Raw genomic sequence first — 18,040 nt, forward strand, 5'->3', positions numbered from 1 at the left:
CCCGGGTCCAAATGAGGCTTGAAGAACTTGGAAGCGTACAGGGAACACAGGACTCCATCTCAGGCCGCTTACCGATCCAGCACAGGCCGATGAGGGGACGAAGGGCCGGATGAGCGGATCTGCGGGACCCGCTGACCTGAGGCCATCGCCCAGCTTCTGGCTGCCCCTCGGTTAAAGGCATCATCCAGCCTATGGCCTGGGCTGACCTTGGCCTTGAGCTGCACCAACTGCTGACTGGCCCAGCACGTGGTTGCCTTTGGGGCCTGTCTCCTGTCCGATTTCCAGTGGTCAGAGGGCAGGCAAGTCTTGCTCTGGGTTGCTTGTGACTTCTGGGAAAATCGGGGGAGGGGAGAGCTCTGGGCCCGCAGTGCAGAGTGCGGGCATCAGGCTTCCAGCAGGAGTGGAGACGTTCAGGCTGGGGCGGAGGGGCCCGAGGATCTGGAGGCTGAAGGGGAGGGAGGACGGGGGATCCTCTGCCCCGGTCCCTCCTTCCTGTCCATGCTCTGCACGCGGAGCCCGAAGAAGTTCCAAGACCGGGACAGCGACAAATCCAGAGCAGAGGCAGGGTACAGATACAAATGTTTATTCTACATAAAAATTTCACAAAATGGGCAGCTGGTTGTACCAAGACCTTTGGTGAGGGGGTGAAGGAGGGGAGGGAAGTCGCTGTTCAAGAAGGCAACACGGACGGCGGTCACAGTCACTGGGCAGGAGCAGAGCTGAGGGGAGGCGGGGCCCGGCCGCGGCCCCGCCCCCGCCGCATGCACTCGCAGGCACACTCCCAGCCAATCAGGGAGGGGGCGGGCTCTCGGGTGGGGGCACGATTCTGACTGGAGAAGCCCCGAGACGGGGAGGAGGGCGGTCCGCCTCCCTGGCTGGCGGCCGAGTCCTGCATCCCAGACGCCAGACACCCACGTGGCATGTCCGTGGGGGGACAGCAAGGGCAGGACGTGACTGTAGCCTGAAGTGACGTCTGACTTTCCAGGGCACAAGAGAGCAGGGACCCCTGTCCCAAACATGCAACACACGATGGCTTGAGAACCTGACAGGCCGGCCGGGGACGGTGGCTGGCGCAGGGTGTGGGCTCCGGCCAGGGCAGAGGCCCGGCGGGCCCCATCTGCCTCCCGAGCTCGAAGGGTGCTGGAAACCAGGCACCGGACGACCTCTCCAGAATGTTACCTGGGGTCAGGCACAGCCCGGAGGGGTTGTTCCTGGGGCTGTAGGAATGTGGGAAGGGAGGAAGAGGCAGCCAAGACCTGCTGGCCTGTGCCCCTAGGCCGGGGAGGGAGCCTGGTCTTGACGAGCCAGAAGCCACCTGAAGCCACCTGGCCACGACACCCTGAGCCTCCCTGGCAGTGATGAGCTGTTAGAGGCTTAGAGCTGGGCTGTCTCTCAGGGCCACCCCTCCCCTGACCTGAAAAGCAGCACCATGTGGCCAGCTGGCCCCCACCCCTCAGAGGGCTCGGCTTTGGGGGACAGCTGGAGAGTACAGAGGTCAGGGCGGATGGGCCGTTGAGGAGGAGGCAAGGTTGGGGGTCCACCGAGCACCCTGGTCCCAGGAGAGGGCAGACCCTGGGCTGGACTGGGACTGCGGGCGGCACGGGAAGGGGAGCATGGCTACCCTGGGCAGCTTGACCCAGGAGGGGTGAGGCGGCCTGGGCCAGGGCCGGAGTCTGTTCCCTGCGGACCTGCCCCCACCCACTGGCTCCTCGGTACAGACACACACGGTCACAGAGATCATGCACACGACGGCTCAGGGCGGGGGTACGGAGGGCCCTACGGCCGAGAAAGGAGCGGTACCGGGTGGGAAGGAAGGGGCTCTGAGCCAGAAGGCGGCGGCAGCCAGCGGGCCTCCCGAGGGCAGACAGACCGTCCCAAGCGGAGCGGCGGGTGGGGTGGCTTCTACCCGAAGATGCCTCCGAAGGTGGAGGCGATGACGATGCCCAGGACCACGCAGCAGATGATGATCATGATCTTCTTCTGCACGGGGCGGGCGGGAAGGGGCAGCCTCAGACTCAGGGGAGGCTCGGGGCCAGGGCACCCAGGGAGAGGGGTCCCTGAAGGGGGGCTGAGGACGGGGGGCCCGGGGACAAGGATCAGAATTGGAACTGGGGAAGGTGCCGCCTGGAATGTACCCAGGGAGGCAGTGGCTGTGGGGAGCTGAAGGCCTCGGGGTCAGGGTCCGGTCAGAGCCCAGAGATGGGGTCAAGGCAGAGTGGGGAGGGCTCCGCGGTGGTCCCCAGGGCTCCGAGGGGCAGAGGGGGCTACTGACCCGGCGTGCCTTGCTCTGGTACTTGACGGCCTTCTTGGTGTCAGACACGGCCCTCTCCACGTAGTCCACCGAATGTTCCACGTTGTACTCAATCCTGTCGATCATCTCTCCCTGCGGGGCCGGCGCCCGTGAGCTCTAGCCGGCCCCCCTCAGGGCAGGGCTCTGGGGAAGCACCCTGAGGTCAGAGAAAGAAAAGTGGGGGCGTGAGAAGGATGGGGTGCAGCCTGTCACCTGTGCCCCTCAGGCCAGGCTCCCGGGGAGGGGCTGGGCCATGCAGTTCCAGCCAAAGGGGTGCAGACCATGCAGAGGGTGCTCAGCCGGGGCCGGGAGAGGCGGGGGAGGCAGGGGCGGCAGCAGGTACTGGGACAGGGTCCCGCTCCCTCCTCGCAGACATGCAGGTTCCACTGCGCTCCGGCTGACTTCGGTCTTCAACATCCAAGGATCCCTGCCTACGCCCCTAGCCCTCCTGGGCCCCGTAATCTGGTCCCAGCAGCCCCCCAAGGCCGCTCCCACCAGGATGCTGCCCGAGACTACCATCAGCGGTGCCGTGACAAGCGGCCGCGCTCTCCGAGTCCACTGCCCCTGCCGGTGTCCTGCTGGTGTCGCCATGGTCTCCGCCCCAGCAGCCTCCTGGTGGCCTCCCGGCTTCCTGACTCGGCTCACACCACACCCACACTTCGGGAAATCCAGAAGGCCAGCACCCCGTTTGCCTCACCTTCACTACCCCCCGAGCTCCAGCTGCACGACCTCCTCAGTGAGCCTGGCTCTTGCCAGTCTCGGGACTGGGCTCTGCTGGTCCCGCTCTTCTCACCCGGAAGTCTTCCAAGCTCAAAGGCCACCTCCTCAGAGAGGCCTTCCCTGACCACCCCCATCCAAAGCAGCCACCGCAGGGACGTTACGGTGTTACCTTAAGTGTGGCCCTGGGACTAGTACCAACAGCCTCCAGCCTGTTAGAAATGCAAATTCTCCGGCCACCCTCCAACCTACCAATCTCTGGGAATGGGGACTAGGAAACCTCCAAGCTCCTCCAAGTGATTCCTGGGCGTTTTCGAGTTGGAGAAGCCCCGCTTTATCTCACTGCCTCCTGCTAACCTCTCCTGAACACCCGGCACAACCAGAGAACATTCCATTCGTCACTCCCTTCTGCTGCCCTCCTACCCCACAGACATTAGCTCCAGGAAGCAGCGCCCCCCCACCCCGACCCCGCTGTCCTAGTCGCTGCTGTACTTCCGGCTCCCGAGAAGGCAGCCGTCAACTGTGCCTCCGAGACAAACGGCTGGTGAGTTGGACAAGGCTGGGTGGGGGCCCATGCGGGGCCATGCGGGGCCTGGTGGGCCAAGCAGAGCCATGCAAAGGACAAGGGTCCTTCAGGTGGGCCCAGCCCCAGAGGTGGTTTCAACAGCGGGGGTGGGTGAGTTACCTGGAGACTCGGTCCCTCCCGGGCAGGGCAGCGTGTCAGGCAGAAAGGGTGGGGGTTAGTGCAGCCCTGGGGGCTGCTGGGGGCTGGCGGGCCGAGGGCCCCGGGCCCGGGCTCTCACCTGGCTCTCCACAAGCATGGCCATGTCCATGAACATGTCGTGCAGCTCCCGGATGCTGTTCTCCAGCTTGATGATCTCACTGTGCCGTGTCTCAATCTCGCTCAGGGCCTGCTTTGAGATGCTGGAGTCCATGATGATCTAGAGGGTGGGAGCAGTGGGCTGTGACCTGGGAACCTGCCGCGTCGGGCCTCGGGCAGGGCAGGGGGCCTCGGCCAGAACAGCAGCAGGGATGGGGGACCGTGACTGCTCCCTCCCAGCCACAGCGCTCCGCCACTTCCCGCTCGGTTCCTATTAGCTGTTACTGGATCTCTCTGGGACGGACGTCTCAGTGTTAACGTGAAGCCCCCTGTGCCCACCACATAGTCACTGCTCAGCAGCCTTGTAGGGAGGCCAAGGTGACAGCCCCCGAGGACCCAGGCCTTGAACCTCCTCTCTCCCTCCCCCCGCCCCCGCCCTCCAGCCAGCCTCCCAGAGGGCAACTACTCCTGCCTTCTCTCCTGGAACCCACAGCCCCTAGCTGCCTTCCACTCTGCAGGCCGCCTCCTTCGGGAAGCCCCTTGCTCAAGTGTCACTTAAATGTAGAGCTGGCCAAGGGCACGATGTCTCCCAGGAGGAGGAACAAGGCCCTGAGGACGGTGGAAGGAGCCTCTGGCCAGGGGCAAACCAGAGAAGCAAGGAAGGGGACCCACTTCCCTGGACTGAGGAACCAGGAGACGGTGGTCTTCATTCTACCTGTGCCACTAAGATCCGTGTGGCCTCAGTCCGGGCCCTTTTCCTCTGGGACTCTGCCATCCCTGAAACTGGCCTCTCAAGGTGGCTGTGTCCACAGACAGCCCAGGCCCAGCTTGGGCACACACACCAGGGGTCCCTGCCGGGGTGCGGTGGGCTGGCGGTGGCGGTGGGTGGCTTACACTCACCCCGGAAGCAAAGATGGCTGGGTTTCCACTCTCCAGCATGTCCTCCAGCTCCTCGCTGGTCGTGGTCCGGCCGGCTGCAAGCAGGGATCGCACTGAGCCCTGCACACCCGCAGGGTTCGGCCCCAGCCCTGCCCCCACCCCACCCCACCCCACCCCGCGAGCTCACTGATCTCCAGCTGCCTCTGGATGCGCCCCTTGCAGCGCTCACGGTAGTCAGACTGCGTGGCGTTGTACTCAGACATGACCTCCACAAACTTGCGGGACAGCGTGGAGTGCTAGGGCGTGACGTGGGAATGCAGGTGTCAGGCCCAGCTCCACAGAGCCCCAGGGCGTCCAGCGCCCACCAGCCCACCCCGGACACCCCCAGCAGCACCTGTGTCTTTCGGATCCTCAGGTCCGCGGATGAGCGGTTGAGGCCTTCCTCCTGCTCGATGCTCTGCTCGATGCCTGGGCGGACGGGGCGGGGAGGGGGGGGGCGCTGAGCCACGACCTGTCTGCCTCGCCACTGTCTTCTCCCTCTTGGACCCACACACCCAGGATCTGCTCCAGACCTCCCCTGGGGAGGGTCTAGTGTGGACTGGGCGTGGGGGCGGTGGTCACGGGAAGCAAAGGAACAGGACGCACCAGACACTGGGGAAGGGTCGCCAGGGGCCCATCCGGGCACGCTGCGGGTTTCGGCGTGTGCACATATGCACACCCGTGAGGCCTCAGGCACACTGCAAGCTGTGTGTGTGTGTGTGTGTGTGTGTGTGTGTGCGTGAGCGTGTATGTGTGTGCCTACCACGCACTAGGTCTGGCAGCTCAGGCCCACCCTGCCTTCTGCTCAGGAAGGAAGGGCCAGCCGGGGAGGACCTGGTGGCCCCAAGCTGCAGGCCCTTGGTCCCTGCGCCCGTGCACCTCTGCACTCCCACAAACGCGGTGCTGGCCATACCTTGAACCCTCTTTAGCTTAAGTGGGGACATTCCCAGAGTGAAGCCCGGTGCAAACAAGCCTTACCAGGTAGCAGTGCACCCTCATGAAGGAAAGCGAGACCCAACGGCCCGCTCCGAGCTGGGGAGACCCGTGGGACGCAGAGGGAGTGGGCCCGGCGCGCCCCCCACCTCCAGCCAGGGCCCGGGTGGAGCCCGGACTCACTCTTTAACTTGGAGCGAACTTTGTTTGCGGTCTTCTTTATGTCGGACATGAGCTCCTCCAGCTCCTCCTTCGTCTCTGGGGAGGTGGAAGGGGCAGAGGGTAGATGCCCCGGGGCGCCCCCACTGCTGCCTGACAGTCAGGCTCAGCCCCTGGCACAGGGGGCTCCGTCGCGGGGCTCCGGGCAGACCCTGGGTCCCGGGTCTCCCCCCTGGCCCCGGCTAAGGCTCTGCCTGCCCCTCTGCTGCTGGGCCGGGACCACGCCAGCTGCAGCCTCACCCCCTCCGTGCTGCCTTCCAAGGAGCCTCCCCTCCTCCTTCACTGGCTCTGCCACCCCCTGCAGATAACAGATGGGTCTAAATTTAAGGCAGAAATAATTGTGGAGCAGCTGGCGATGCTGGAGTTGGCGCTGGGGAACACTGACTTGATGCTTGCCTGAGTCGAAAGGGGGGGGGCGCTGCGGGCTCACCTAGAGTTACCTGGTAGCTCTGGGGGGCCAGGGGGGCCAGATGTCCAGCCAGTAGGGGGACAGAGCCAGGGGCCGGGGAGGCTGAAGCAAGCCCCCGTCAACGGAGCCCCCTAAGTGGGGCAGACCTTCTACTGGGTGCCCTTTCCCAGGTGCTGAGCTCAGAGGAGAGCAAGCGCTGGATGCCCAATGGGCGGCTGGGGGCACGAGGCACCAGGCCTGGACGGAGCTGGCGGAGAGAGGCTCAGAGAGGCCAGCCCCCTGGCACATGGTTAGCCCTGGGGCAGCAGGTGGCCAGTCCTGTGACAGTGACGCTGGGGGAAGGCCACAGCCTAGTGTTTCTGGCCCTTGCTCCGACTGGAACCTCTCTCTAAAGCTGGCAGAAGACCTGGGGGTTCCCAGCTTGCTCCACCCCCCGCAAGTGGCAGGCTGGCCGAGTGGGGCCAGGTGGCTGCTTCCCTCTGGGGTGTTGGTGACAGCGCCCCCAGCCTCCGGGCAACCCCGGGACTCGGACTTCCTGGAGAAACCACGGAGCTCCTGAGGGAGCCTTAGTTTCCTCTGGGGCTGGGCCCCTCCTGGGGGCGGGGGAGGAGCATTTACAGCAGTTGATCCGTTGGGGGGTACCTCCTAAGTAGGTCGTGAGGTAGGGGACTTCAGGGAGTGGAGGAGGCGCCTCTTTCTTACAAACAAAGGAAACTTGGTTATCAGCTGCTCTGATGTCTCTGCCTCTTTTGCTCAGACCCAAAACAGCCCAGCCCAGATGGCAGCCCCCAGGGAAGGCAGAGCAGGCCTCGGCCTGGGGAAAGCCGCCCCCTCGCTGCTGTCCTTCCCCGGAAACTGCTCCCTCTGGTCTGGAAGCCTTACCGGGGAGCCCCCTGCCCTCATCAGTGACCGCCGGCCAGTCCTGACTGCTTGGCTCACAGTGGCAGTTCCGAGCCGGTTGCTACTGACTGACGTGGGGACACCTTGTGCAGAAGGTGCGACAAGAGGAAGGAACTGGTGTCTCTGTGGCCCCACGCTCGGCCTGTCCACCAGCAGGGGAGGGCCGCAGCTCTTTGCAGCACTCTGCACCGGTTGTCAGCCCCCTTCCGGCCCTCAGCAGGAGGGACCCACACGGGGACACACCCAGACTCACACACGCGTGTGTGAAGACGTATGACGTCACACATTGCTACCTGAGACAAGTCTCTGGGGAGAGGGGCAGCGCGCGACGGCCACACTGAACTCGGGCCCTGGCTTGGAGGGGCCCCGTCTCCTTCCCACCCATTCCTGGGGCAGGCTCCCGGCTCCCAGCAGACTCATATCGCTTTCTAAGGGCCTGGGCCAGCTCGGCTTGGCCCTGGCCTCCAGTTCCAGTGCACTCTGGGGGCTGCGGAGAGATTTCTTCTGGGGGGCTTGAGGATGCCTGCAGGGGGGGCCGAGGGGTCAGGGATAGGGAGACGCAGCAGGAGGCCACACGCAAACCCAGCCCTAAGGGCTTCCTGTGGGCCATCCAGGGCCGGGACCCTCCCCCTTGCATTCTTGGGGCCCCCTGGGCTGGAGTGGGGGTGGGAAGGAGGCCAGCCGGCAGGAGCAGAGCACACCCGCTCAGGTCCAGGCCTGCGCGCCCGCACTGTCACTGCCTCCCCAGGGCCGCGGGGAAGGCACCTGGGACCTGCGTGCCGTCAGCCCGGCACAGGGCTAGGCAGTCACCAATACCTCGCCAGGAACGGCGACAGGAGGGTTGGGGGGCATGTCTGGGGACAGAGTACAATGCAGACACACAGAGGCTCCCCGTGTGCAGGAGGAAGGTGACTTCCTGGAGCCCTGGGAAGGCCCGGCTCCGGGGTACCAGTGGCCAGGTGCCAGGGCTGCTAGCTCCTTCCGGAAGCTCCTCCCGCTTGGCCGGCTCACCCTCCCACGGCGCTGAGGCTCGGCGCGGCCATCTGCTCCCCCGGGAGGCTTGCGAAGGGGAGGGGCTGGGCAGAGAGGCTTCCTTTTGAGCCGGGCAGCACCCCCTGACCCAGCTTACCTGGCCCAAGGTCGGTCCACCCATGCCAGCCTGGGTGGAGACCCGGGGCCAGCGGGGAATACTGGGCACTGACCCCTGCCCCGGGCCAGCTGCGTTCCCTGGAGCTTTCCACGGGGCCCTCCGCGCGCCGGGCAGGCCCAGCAGTGCGGGTGCTGGGGATCCAGGAGCCCCTCCCCGGCAGGACGCCGCCCCCTCCCGGCCCCCCAGCCCCCCCGCTGCCTGGGTCCCTCACACTCACTCTCGTCGGGGTTGGGGGAGGCCAGGATGGCGCTGTGCTTCCGCTTCACCTCCTCCACGTTCTCCGAGATCTTGTCGATGAAGCCTCGGATCTCCTCCACCTGTGCGCCGGGGCCTCGGTCAGGAGGAGACCGGGGAGGGCGCTCGTGGGCCCCGGGGCTGGACCAGACTGAGGCTGGCGGTCAGGTTCAGAGGGGCTGGACCAGGCTTCGGGTGGGGGTGGGGGGTGTGACGTGGGTGTCCCCCCCCCGCCCCGCCTCCAAGGTCTCGCGGTGTACTCGAGGGCGTGGGGTGTGCTGGCTCCCACCTGTTCGAAGAACTCATCCATGAAGCCGTCCCGGTCCACTGTGACAGTGACATCGTCATCATCATCGCTGTCCTTGGCCTGTGCGGGGTGTGCGCACGTGAGTGGAACGGCGGCGGCCCCACGGGGTCCCGCCGGGCCTGAGACTGCAAACTGCCCGGCATCATATGCAGGAGGCTGGCGGGCTCGGCTCCGGGGCCCTGACTGCCGCCCTCTGTGCTCTGTTCTCTTGGCAGGGACAAGGTCTGGCTGTGCCCCAGCTCCCAGCCACAGTGAGACCTGGAGGACCCCTGAGGCCCCAGCGTAAGGACAGAGGCCCTGCCTGTCAAGTTGGTGACAGGGCCCAGTCTCTACCTCTAGGCCAAGGACTCCTTCCCCTGCCCAGCTGCTTGCCCCTTTCCCACAGAACCGGGGCCCTCACCCTAGGGGGCAGCTGGAAACGCTTGGCCCCCTGGCCAGCGGCCCCAACTCACGGACCTTGCCTGGGACACGCTGCCTAGAAGCTGGCCTTCTGTACTTCCTAGTCCCGACAGGTTGGGTTTTTTTAAAAGATTTTATTTATTTATCTGACAGATCACAAGTAGGCAGAGAAGCAGGCAGAGAGAGAGGAGGAAGCAGGCTCCCCGCTGAGCAGAGAGCCCGACGCGGGACGCGATCCCGGGACCCTGAGATCATGACCTGAGCTGAAGGCAGAGGCTTAACCCACTGAGCCACCCAGGTGCACCCCCCCTTCCCCAGTGGTTTTAAGTAGGATGGAGCCCAAAGTTCCCAAGCTCCTTTCTGGCAGGGGGTGGGGGGTGTGGGGGGCAGTCCAGGCGTGGGCAGCCTGGGTGCCAGGCCATCCATACCTGCCTCGGCGAAGGCAGGCGGGCTCAGACTGCGGCGCCGTCCCACAGTGCCTGAAGCAGGCCTGGGAACCCAGCTCTCCCCGCCGCGCGTGACATCGGACCTCCATGCTCCTTCCCTACAGGCCCAGAGCTGGGCCCCCCCAGCCCGAGAGGCCAGTCATGTCGCTTGGCTGGGGGCCTGCCCTAGGCCCCACCCCGCCACCCTGGGAGCGGCCGGACAAAAGCCACCCACAATGGGGCTGAGTAATTACACCTGTGACTCCCAGTGTGCCGGCCGCGCTCGCCCCTGTCCGCCTTACACGCCTCCGAATCGCCAGGGGCAGCCCGCTCTGCTGGCCAGGGCAAGTCCCTCTCCACGGCCAAGGCCAGGGGCCCCCTCGCGCTGGGGTTATCGGGCTTGATCACAGCCCTTCAGGTCCCGGCACCCATGGGAGGAGGTGCGAGCAGGCTCAGCACTGGCCTTCACCTTGGTCTCTCTTGTGTCAGGGTCCAGGTCAAGGACCAGGCAGCGGTTGAGGGATGGGGAAGCTGGTGGACCCGGAGGCTGGGCCCAGCTGGCCTGCTGCGGAGGGACCCAGGTTCTGCGCCCAGCACAGACAGGGACTGGCTGAGGGACGTGCCCTCTGAGTCTGTTTGCTCCTGTGTGCGGTGGGGACAGGGACGCCTGGCCGCAGGGACAGCAGGTTGAGGAAGGTGGGAAGGCACCGCATGTTCCGTAAAGGGCTGGGCCCCTGGGGCTCCTGGGGTCCCACTGCCCCCCCAGAGAGGGACCAGACAGCAGAGGGGTTGGCTGGGAGCTTTACGGAGGCAGAGGCGGCTCTCACAGGCCCCCTCATCAGGAGATCACACCTCCTCCCCCAGCAGCTAAAATAAATCCTTGCTCCCACAAGTGCCTGTGGCTGCTACCAGGTGGCCCCCTCCCCCCAGCCAAGCCCACCTATAGACAAAGAGAATCTAGAAGCCGTTTCCACACTTTTGAACCCTGCCAGGAGCAGGACCTAAGCTAGAGGAGCACTCCTTAGGGAAACCGAGGCAGAGTGCAGTCTGGAGGAGCCCAGGTCCCCCTCCGGGGCAGCCTGCTAGGTTGGGAGGTGGCCCCAGAACTCCTGCCCTTCAGCGGCCTGCCCTGTCTGTCTTTCCTGGCATCTAGAGAAGCAGAGGGATGGACAGGACAGGACAGAAGGAGAACGTTCCAGGACCTCTCCCAAGAACAGTAATGACCAGCGAGGGCCAAAGACAAGGGCATCAGAGTTTCCAGAGACCCCTGGGATCTGGGCCGCTGCTCGGCCTGGGCCCCGGCTTGCCCGCCCGTCCGTCAAACAAGGATGGATCTTCTCCAGCATCCAGCAGCTCCGACCTGCCCCCTCCTGGGCCTCCCCAGAAATCTGGCAGCTGGAGTCGGGGAGTTTCTCCCACACAAGGTTGGCAGGAAGGCCGCTCACACTCTCCGCCCGACCCCCAGGCCATAAGGGCAGAGCTGAGGAAGGCGACACCAGGGGCCACGGCCTGACTGGGGCTCCCAGGCTGGGCTACTCCCCGAAGATGGCACTCGGATTGGCCCCAAAGCCACTCGGAGGACTGAGGGCCTGAATTCGCAGCCCGGGTCACAGCAGTGGTGACTCCAAGCAAAACCTGGAGGGGATTCTCCGTGGGGACCCCTTCCTTACCACGTCCTGGAGCTTCCTCCTCCACAGGACTTTGTACCCACTGCCCCTCGCCACCTCGCTGGCGCAGCCTGAAACCAGACCCTGGTACACCCCACCTAAACCACCTCCCTGCCTCCACAACCTACCCGCTGTCTTCCCCGCCCCAGTGCAATTCCCTCCGCCTGGAATGCTGATTCCACGGAGCAGACACTCCTGCCATCCTTCCATGCCACCTCCTTCCAGAAGCCTCCCCCAGGTCAGTATCTCGCTCCTCTGGTTCCCCACACACTGTTCACATCTCGACTGGAACCACAGCCACGCAATGAAAAGCCATCTTGGCCTCAGCTTGCATACCTCCTGTGATGGTGAGCTCACGAGACTTCCCCAGGCAGCTCTGCCTACCTTGGGCTGCCCCAACTGTCCCTTTCTTGTGGCCCTAAGCCATGAAGAACCTGTTGGTGCCCTTTCCCTTGGCTGGACTTGCCAGAGATCTGACGGCAGCATCCACACCTTCCCTGGGTTCTCCTCCTCAAGCTGACCATTCCCTTCCCCTCACATCTCTCCTGGGACCCTAAATTAAGTTGCAACCCCTGCCCCAGACTTGTTTGGTTCAGCCTCTCTCTTCTTCTGCGGTACATGATATAAACTCAATCTGTTGTTCATGGTGGTCTAAGCGGTACCAAAGAGCTGACCCATCCCCTCCCTCTTTTTATGTGGTCTACCTTCATTAATGCAACCAGAGATCAGTATAAGTGATCATACAGCACTTCCTGGCCAGAAAAGCCCCAAGCCCTTACCCACCCCTGTCTACTTGGTTGGATTTTAGGCTCAAGGGAAGGACTTTTTTTGCTTAATGTCTTCATTTGTTCTGATCCTTGTTCCAGTAGGTGAGAATCTGATGGCTCATGACTCTGGGGCTCCCTGCAACCTCGTCCGTATCTAAGCCGGAGCCCTGTGGCACCTTTCTAGAGACATCGCCCAGATTAACTAAGATCCCAGCCAAGTTTCACTGGAATCTAAATAAATGACAAGCCCCAAGCCCAGACACACTTGGACCCAAAGCGAAGTAGGAACTGGGCTGGCATGTCCTCGTGTCCTGGGGGTGTTCAGGGCGGGCATCACTGACACGCACCAAGGGAGCACCCAGATGGTTTAGAATCCTGAGGAGCCCAGCTCCCTTGAAAACCTGCTCGCCCTCTGTGAGTGACAGTCACAGCACCAGAAAGAGGGCTGGCCTGGACTGGGGACTTGAGGTGGCAGCTGGACCTGGTGGGGCGGCAAGCATCTTCAGGACAAACCTAGCCCGTCATCATCTGAGCAACCTACCAGCCATCTGGCCCAAACTAGGTTCTGCCTCATTCTCCTGAGCTCCTCCTCTGAAACCCCCCATTCCCAAGGGTCCCCCCAGATCAGAAACCAGGTACATCTACTTTCTTCCTCTTCCTCCAACATTTGACTTGTTGCGGTGTCCTTTTCACTAGGTCTTAACCCTGGTCCAGCACCATGATCCCTTGGAAGGCTTAAAAAAAACCCCAAAACCCAAAACCCAGCTTCCAAGATTCTACCCAGAGAGACGGAATCAGAATTTAGGGGTTTGGGGCTGGTAAGGCTAAGTTTTTAAAAAGCCCCCCACCCCGGGGTTGAGAACCAGTGGTCTGATCTTTCTCCTCTCTGATAGGCTCTGGCCTCGTGAGGCCTCTGGGACAAGCCATCCAGGATGAAGGCCGCCCTGGCCAGAAGCCCTGCACTTCCAGAGGAGGCCAGACAGCCCCGGTGGTCTCTGCTGGCGGAGGCCCAGGATTCCGGGATACCTTCCTGGAAACAGAAGTGTGATTCCTCTAAGAGGCTGGAGGCCAGCAGCCTCCAGGCCCGTCCCTGGGGATGGCTGTCGGGAGGCCAGCCCCTGTGTTGATTCATTCCTCTGGAGCAGGAGTTGGCTGCTGTCTGCCTCGAGGGCTCGTTTTTTTCCCCTTCTTGTTTTTGATGACGGACGAAGTCAATACCACTAGAGCAGAGAGACCCAGCGCTGAGTCAGGGGCATGTGAGGCCAAACCGGGTCTCCAGGAAAGAGGGGCTCCCCCCACCCCCATCTGATCCCTCCGCCCCCTCCCCACCTGGTGTCTGCCTTTCACCTCCAGATCCTTGCCCCTGAGCGGGGGCCCCGGGGCAGCTGCAGGAGGCAGCCTCCACCTGGACAGGAGCCGGCTTCCGCCCCGCACTACCCTCCTGCCCCAAACCACAACACACCATAGGACCTTCGATAAACCCCTGGCCCCTTCCAGACCTCACTTTTCCTATGTGCGAAAGAGGAAAGACTAGATCATCCCTGAAGATCATTCTGGCTGCACCCCAGGTTTCTTCTGGAAGAGAAACCCACTGTTTCTTCTGGGAAACCCCAGGGAGCTAAGGGGAGGGAGGAAGCCTACTCTTCATCCCTAGTCTTCCACGCTGCAAGGCTGGTCGGGCCAGGTGCACTGTAGGGTGAAACGGGCAAGAGGGATTAAGGCAAGAACCTGCCTGGTGTTGCCCAGGACCCCCAGTCTCTTTTCTCTCAGCGAGAGAGAACGCGGGAACGGGTGGGCTTCCCCACCCAGGCCTGCGCCCCCCACCGCCGTGAGCAGGCATCAGACCACCCCCCATCCTCTCCTGGATGGGCATTCCAGCCTCTCTGCCTTTACTCACGTGGATCCCTCCCCCCAGTTCTATCCAACTCCCTCTGGGCCACCCTAGGTTCCCTTCTTCCGGGGTCTGGCGGCCCCCGCGCTCCCTCCTCTCTGCCCTCTGGCTCCCGCGGCAGGCCCCAGGTCCTGCATGGGGCTCAGCACGAAGGTAAACCCCCTCCTGGACCCCGGGAAGGGTGGGTGAGCTCCCAGATCGCAGAAAGAAAACCAGGAAGGCCTCCGAATAGGGGGGAAGGAGGCAGCAGCATGCCAGGTAGGGCTGCCCGGTGGGGGGCATCTTGCCCTAAGTCTCTCTGGTTCTGTGACCCTGGGCTAGTCCTTGCCCCTCTGAGACCCCGGGGTGGCCCTTCTGATCTCTGAGGGCCCCCGATGATCCCTTCGCTCCGTGTGCACAACCGCAGGATAAGCTGCGTGAGGAGAGGCTGCTGGCGACGGCTGGAGGGCTGTGCCCGGCCTGCAGAGCGCTGAGGAAATGCGCCAGCTCCTTCCCCAAGTGTGACTTTTATAAATAAGCTCCCTTTGCTTTCCTTCCAAATGTGGTGGCGTTGGATGTGGAAGGAGGAGCGGGAGGCGGGAGGGAGGCTGGCAGGGCTGCAAGTCACCGGCCCGAGCACCACCTCTGTCCAGCCCAGCCTGTACGCCGGCCTCTCGGTTCCTGGGGATTCTGACTCCTGGGGTTCAAGGTCTCTCTTAAATATGGAGTCAGACTCGGGGGACCACCCCTTGCCTTGAGACACTGGGCTCTAGGTTTTCTTATCTCTCCTTTCACAGGTGGGAACCCAAGGCCCAGAGGGAGACTTGTGGGAATGAGAGGTTCCCCCCCCCCACTTGCCTAGGACCCCACCCTGTGTGGGCTCCTGGGGGCTGCCGGAAACCCCCAGGGGGCAGGACCAACTGCCAATGAGGACAGCAGCCTTCACTGGCTCTGAATGCCTGCGGGGTGGGGTCTAGAGAAGAAGCCAGGCCTCGCCATCTAAGGGAGCCCCAAGGCTACTGTTTATGTATATATGTGTGGGGATGGGGGTGAGGGAGTCGCGGAGACACACCCCAGAGCAACAGTCCTGGGTTCAAGCTCCCTACAACCCGTGCCCCGCGCATGGGCCTCCAGTCCCAGCCAGGCCTAAGTCTGACTGTCTTTGGGACAAAACCCCTTTCTACTGTCCCTTTTGAGCTACCAGGCGTGCCATTTGCTCTCTTATGCCTCAGTTTCCCCTTTAGGAGAGGGGACCGCTGATACGCCGGATAGCCTGTCACATGTAAAGGACTGTGTTCCCCTGACCACTTGGTCCCCACATACACTCCCGTCTGACCCACCAGGCGCCCGAACATCAGCCAGTGCACCGCAAAGCCACTCATCGCCGAGATAACATTCTTTCTGACTCAACACAGCACAGGAAGCTTGAGGGCAACCGCAAGGGCTGGCGGGGGAAGTGTTTAGACATCATATATGACATGAGGGACCATCTTCTTCCTTTGAAACCTCCTGAGGTTTACCCTGGGAGTTGGGCATTTGGCCAGGAATAAAAGGTCTGTTGGGAGGGTGGGGGGGGGGGGGTCTGAGCCAGAGCAAGGGGGGAGATGGAGGCAGGAGAGTACAGGTCCCAGCTCCAGCTGCCTAGGAGACAAGAGTGGTACAATGGAAGAGATGGGGCACAAATGCAGCGAGCCTCTGGACAGACAGGTCAAGCCAGGGGCTCAAAAACCCAAAGTACACTTGAAACTTTCCATATGAGGACCTCGGTCTCTGGCTCCGAGTTGGGCAGCAGAGGGAGGGCTCAGAGGAGCCAGTGAGCTAGCTGCCCCACCCCCACCCCAGATCAGCACTGTGGACAGGGCACCTGCCAGCCAGCATGGTGGTCAGCTAGGGGATCCGACAAGAGTCAGCTTGGTCTAAAGTCCTGATGCCCCCCTCCCCACAGGCAGGCTTCATTTCCTTCAATGCCCCCACATGCCCCCAGGCTTGCCATCTGTAAGGGGGCAGAGGTGAGAACGTCCTCATAAATGTCAGAGTCCAGGGGAGACAGGGGTGAGGGGGTAGGGGTGAGTGAGGAGCAGGCGGCAGGGGTCTCAGTCAGGGGTGGGCTCTGTCTGGTCAGAGCCTTTGCGCATCCTCTTACTTCCCCCAAACCCCGCCCCAGGAGCCACACCCCGGGGGCCCAGACACAGGTGGAAAAATAGGTTCAGGCTGGACTCAGACCAGGGAACCCCGGAATATCTCAAAACGCCGCGGGCCGGGGCTGCCGGGAAGCCAGCGAGGTGGACCGGGGGCGAATCCGACCCCTCAGGGACCGGGGCGGGCACCTACCCCCGAGCGCGACGGGGGTGGGGAGCCACAGGTGATGGGAGCTACAGGTGACGGAGGCGGCGGGGCGCCCCGCGGGACAGCGCCCGCCCGAGGGGCCCGGCCCCACCCGGCGGCCCGGTTTCCGCAGCGCGCCCCGCCGCTGGGCTCTGGGCAGGGGACCGCCCCCGGCCCCTTGCCACTGCGGTCCCGCCCTCTGCCCCCACCTGTGCGGAGGGACAGGAGGGTCAGTGATGCGGCACTACGGGGGGTGGGGCGGGGAGACAGAGACGCGACCAGCTCCGCGGGCCGCGGGCGAGGTCAGCCTTCCGTCCCGCCGCGGATATCCGGTAATAGCCCTCCGACCCCCCAAAACAAGGGGGCGCGGGAAAGTTTATCCGGGACCCGGGGCTGCGGCCGCCAGCCCGCGGGCCCACGGCGCCGAGCTCACGCGAGCCCGTGGCCGCCAGTGGGTCCGAGGGGCGGGACCCGGAGGGGGGTCGGGGTCCCGGGCTCCGCGCCGCGCCCTCCCGCCCGGCCGGGGACGCAGGGGGCTGTCGCCGGGTGGCCGCCGAGGCCACGAGGGGAGCGGCCGGCGCGCGGGGCGCGGGCGGCGAGCGGCGGCGCGCGGGGGCCGGACTCACCGTGCGGAGCTCCTGGGTTCGGTCCTTCATGCTCCCGGGAGTGGCAGCGGCGCCGGCTGCAGCCGTGTGAGCCCCGCATGCGCGGCGGCCGCCCCGCGGCTGCGCAGCGCCAGCGCGGCCCCGCCCCGGCCCCCGGGACCCCGGCCCAGCCCCCAGCCCGGCCCCGCCCAGCCGCCGCCCCCGGCCCCGCCCCGCCCCGGCGGCTCCCGGCGCCCGCAGCGGGGTCGGAGCCGGGGGACCCCGTGCCCCCGCGTGCCCCCCGCCGCGTGATCCCTGACAGGCATGGGGCCCCCAGAGCCCCCGCTCCCTCTCTGCGCTCAGCCGCCCAGCAGCTCCGCCCTCGTTCTGGACCCTGGATCTTCGCCCCCAGAGCTCCTCGCATCCCTGGGGGTTTGCTGGAGGTCGGAACCCCCTCGATTTCCTTGGAACCTCTGGCACTCGCCCCCAAAACCCTGCTCCAGAGTTTCATCCGCTGAGCCCCCCACCCTTCTCGCTTTCCCCCCAACACCTCGTCCTGACTCAGGCTCTGGCCCCTCTTTCCCCGGGATTTCTCCGATCCCTGGTGATGCTGGGTGACCACCTTTTTCCTTTAGCTTCCACTCCCAGCAGGATGCAGGGCCCCTCCTTGAGGAAGGGAGGTCTAAGCTAACGCCGGTTCTTGTAACCCCTTTCCCTGCAGCCCCAACCCTGAGTCCCAGCCCCAGGCCTGAGATCCTGTCTCTCCACGGCTGGGGGCCGCTCAGCCTGGGGCCCAGCTCACCGTAGCACTAATGGAAAGATCTTAGCCGTGTGTAGAGGGGCGGTGGGTGGGGGCTAGTCAGGAACAGATGCTCCTTTCCTAATCCCTGCCAGCAGCTTGTTATATAGCAGCCATATAACACCCCCCCTCCCCCAGCTGTCCCCTCTGTGCCCTGGCCCGGACCCTCTTGACCTCAAGCCAAGCACTCCCTCTTCCTTTCCCCAGGGCTGCCAAGGTGTCATTCTGGAGCTGGGCCAGCCTCCCGCTGCCCAGTGTGTCTGAGCTTGGCGCTTCTCCCAGACTGTGGGCACAGGTTTGCTGGCTG

The 18,040-nt window shown here is 64.2% G+C and overlaps 1 protein-coding gene across 1 annotated transcript; it reads right to left on the minus strand.

Moving 5' to 3' along the window:
- Nucleotides 1-569: 569 nt before the first annotated feature.
- STX1A (syntaxin 1A) lies at nt 570-17,083 on the minus strand. Its single transcript, XM_059414695.1, has 10 exons — nt 16,977-17,083; nt 8,880-8,957; nt 8,574-8,673; nt 5,862-5,936; nt 5,101-5,174; nt 4,894-5,002; nt 4,728-4,801; nt 3,811-3,948; nt 2,273-2,383; nt 570-1,980 (listed from the first exon to the last, which is right to left on the minus strand). The coding sequence occupies exons 1-10, from the start codon at nt 17,004-17,006 to the stop codon at nt 1,903-1,905; spliced, it is 867 nt and encodes a 288-aa protein (XP_059270678.1). The 5' UTR covers nt 17,007-17,083; the 3' UTR covers nt 570-1,902.
- Nucleotides 17,084-18,040: the final 957 nt, after the last annotated feature.

Source organism: Mustela nigripes, chromosome 11, assembly GCF_022355385.1.
Source record: "Mustela nigripes isolate SB6536 chromosome 11, MUSNIG.SB6536, whole genome shotgun sequence".
Taxonomy (NCBI): Eukaryota; Metazoa; Chordata; class Mammalia; order Carnivora; family Mustelidae; genus Mustela; species Mustela nigripes.

What these genes read in the sequence shown, in the direction of transcription:
- STX1A (XM_059414695.1), bottom strand. Translation starts at nt 17,006, where the DNA reads ATGAAGGACCGAACCCAGGAGCTCCGCACG. An exon ending in TGGATGAGTTCTTCGAACAG is followed by an intron (nt 8,674 to 8,879) that starts GTGGGAGCCAGC and finishes CCCGGCGCACAG; the next exon opens with GTGGAGGAGATCCGAGGCTT. An exon ending in AGTTCGCTCCAAGTTAAAGA is followed by an intron (nt 5,175 to 5,861) that starts GTGAGTCCGGGC and finishes CCGTCCGCCCAG; the next exon opens with GCATCGAGCAGAGCATCGAG.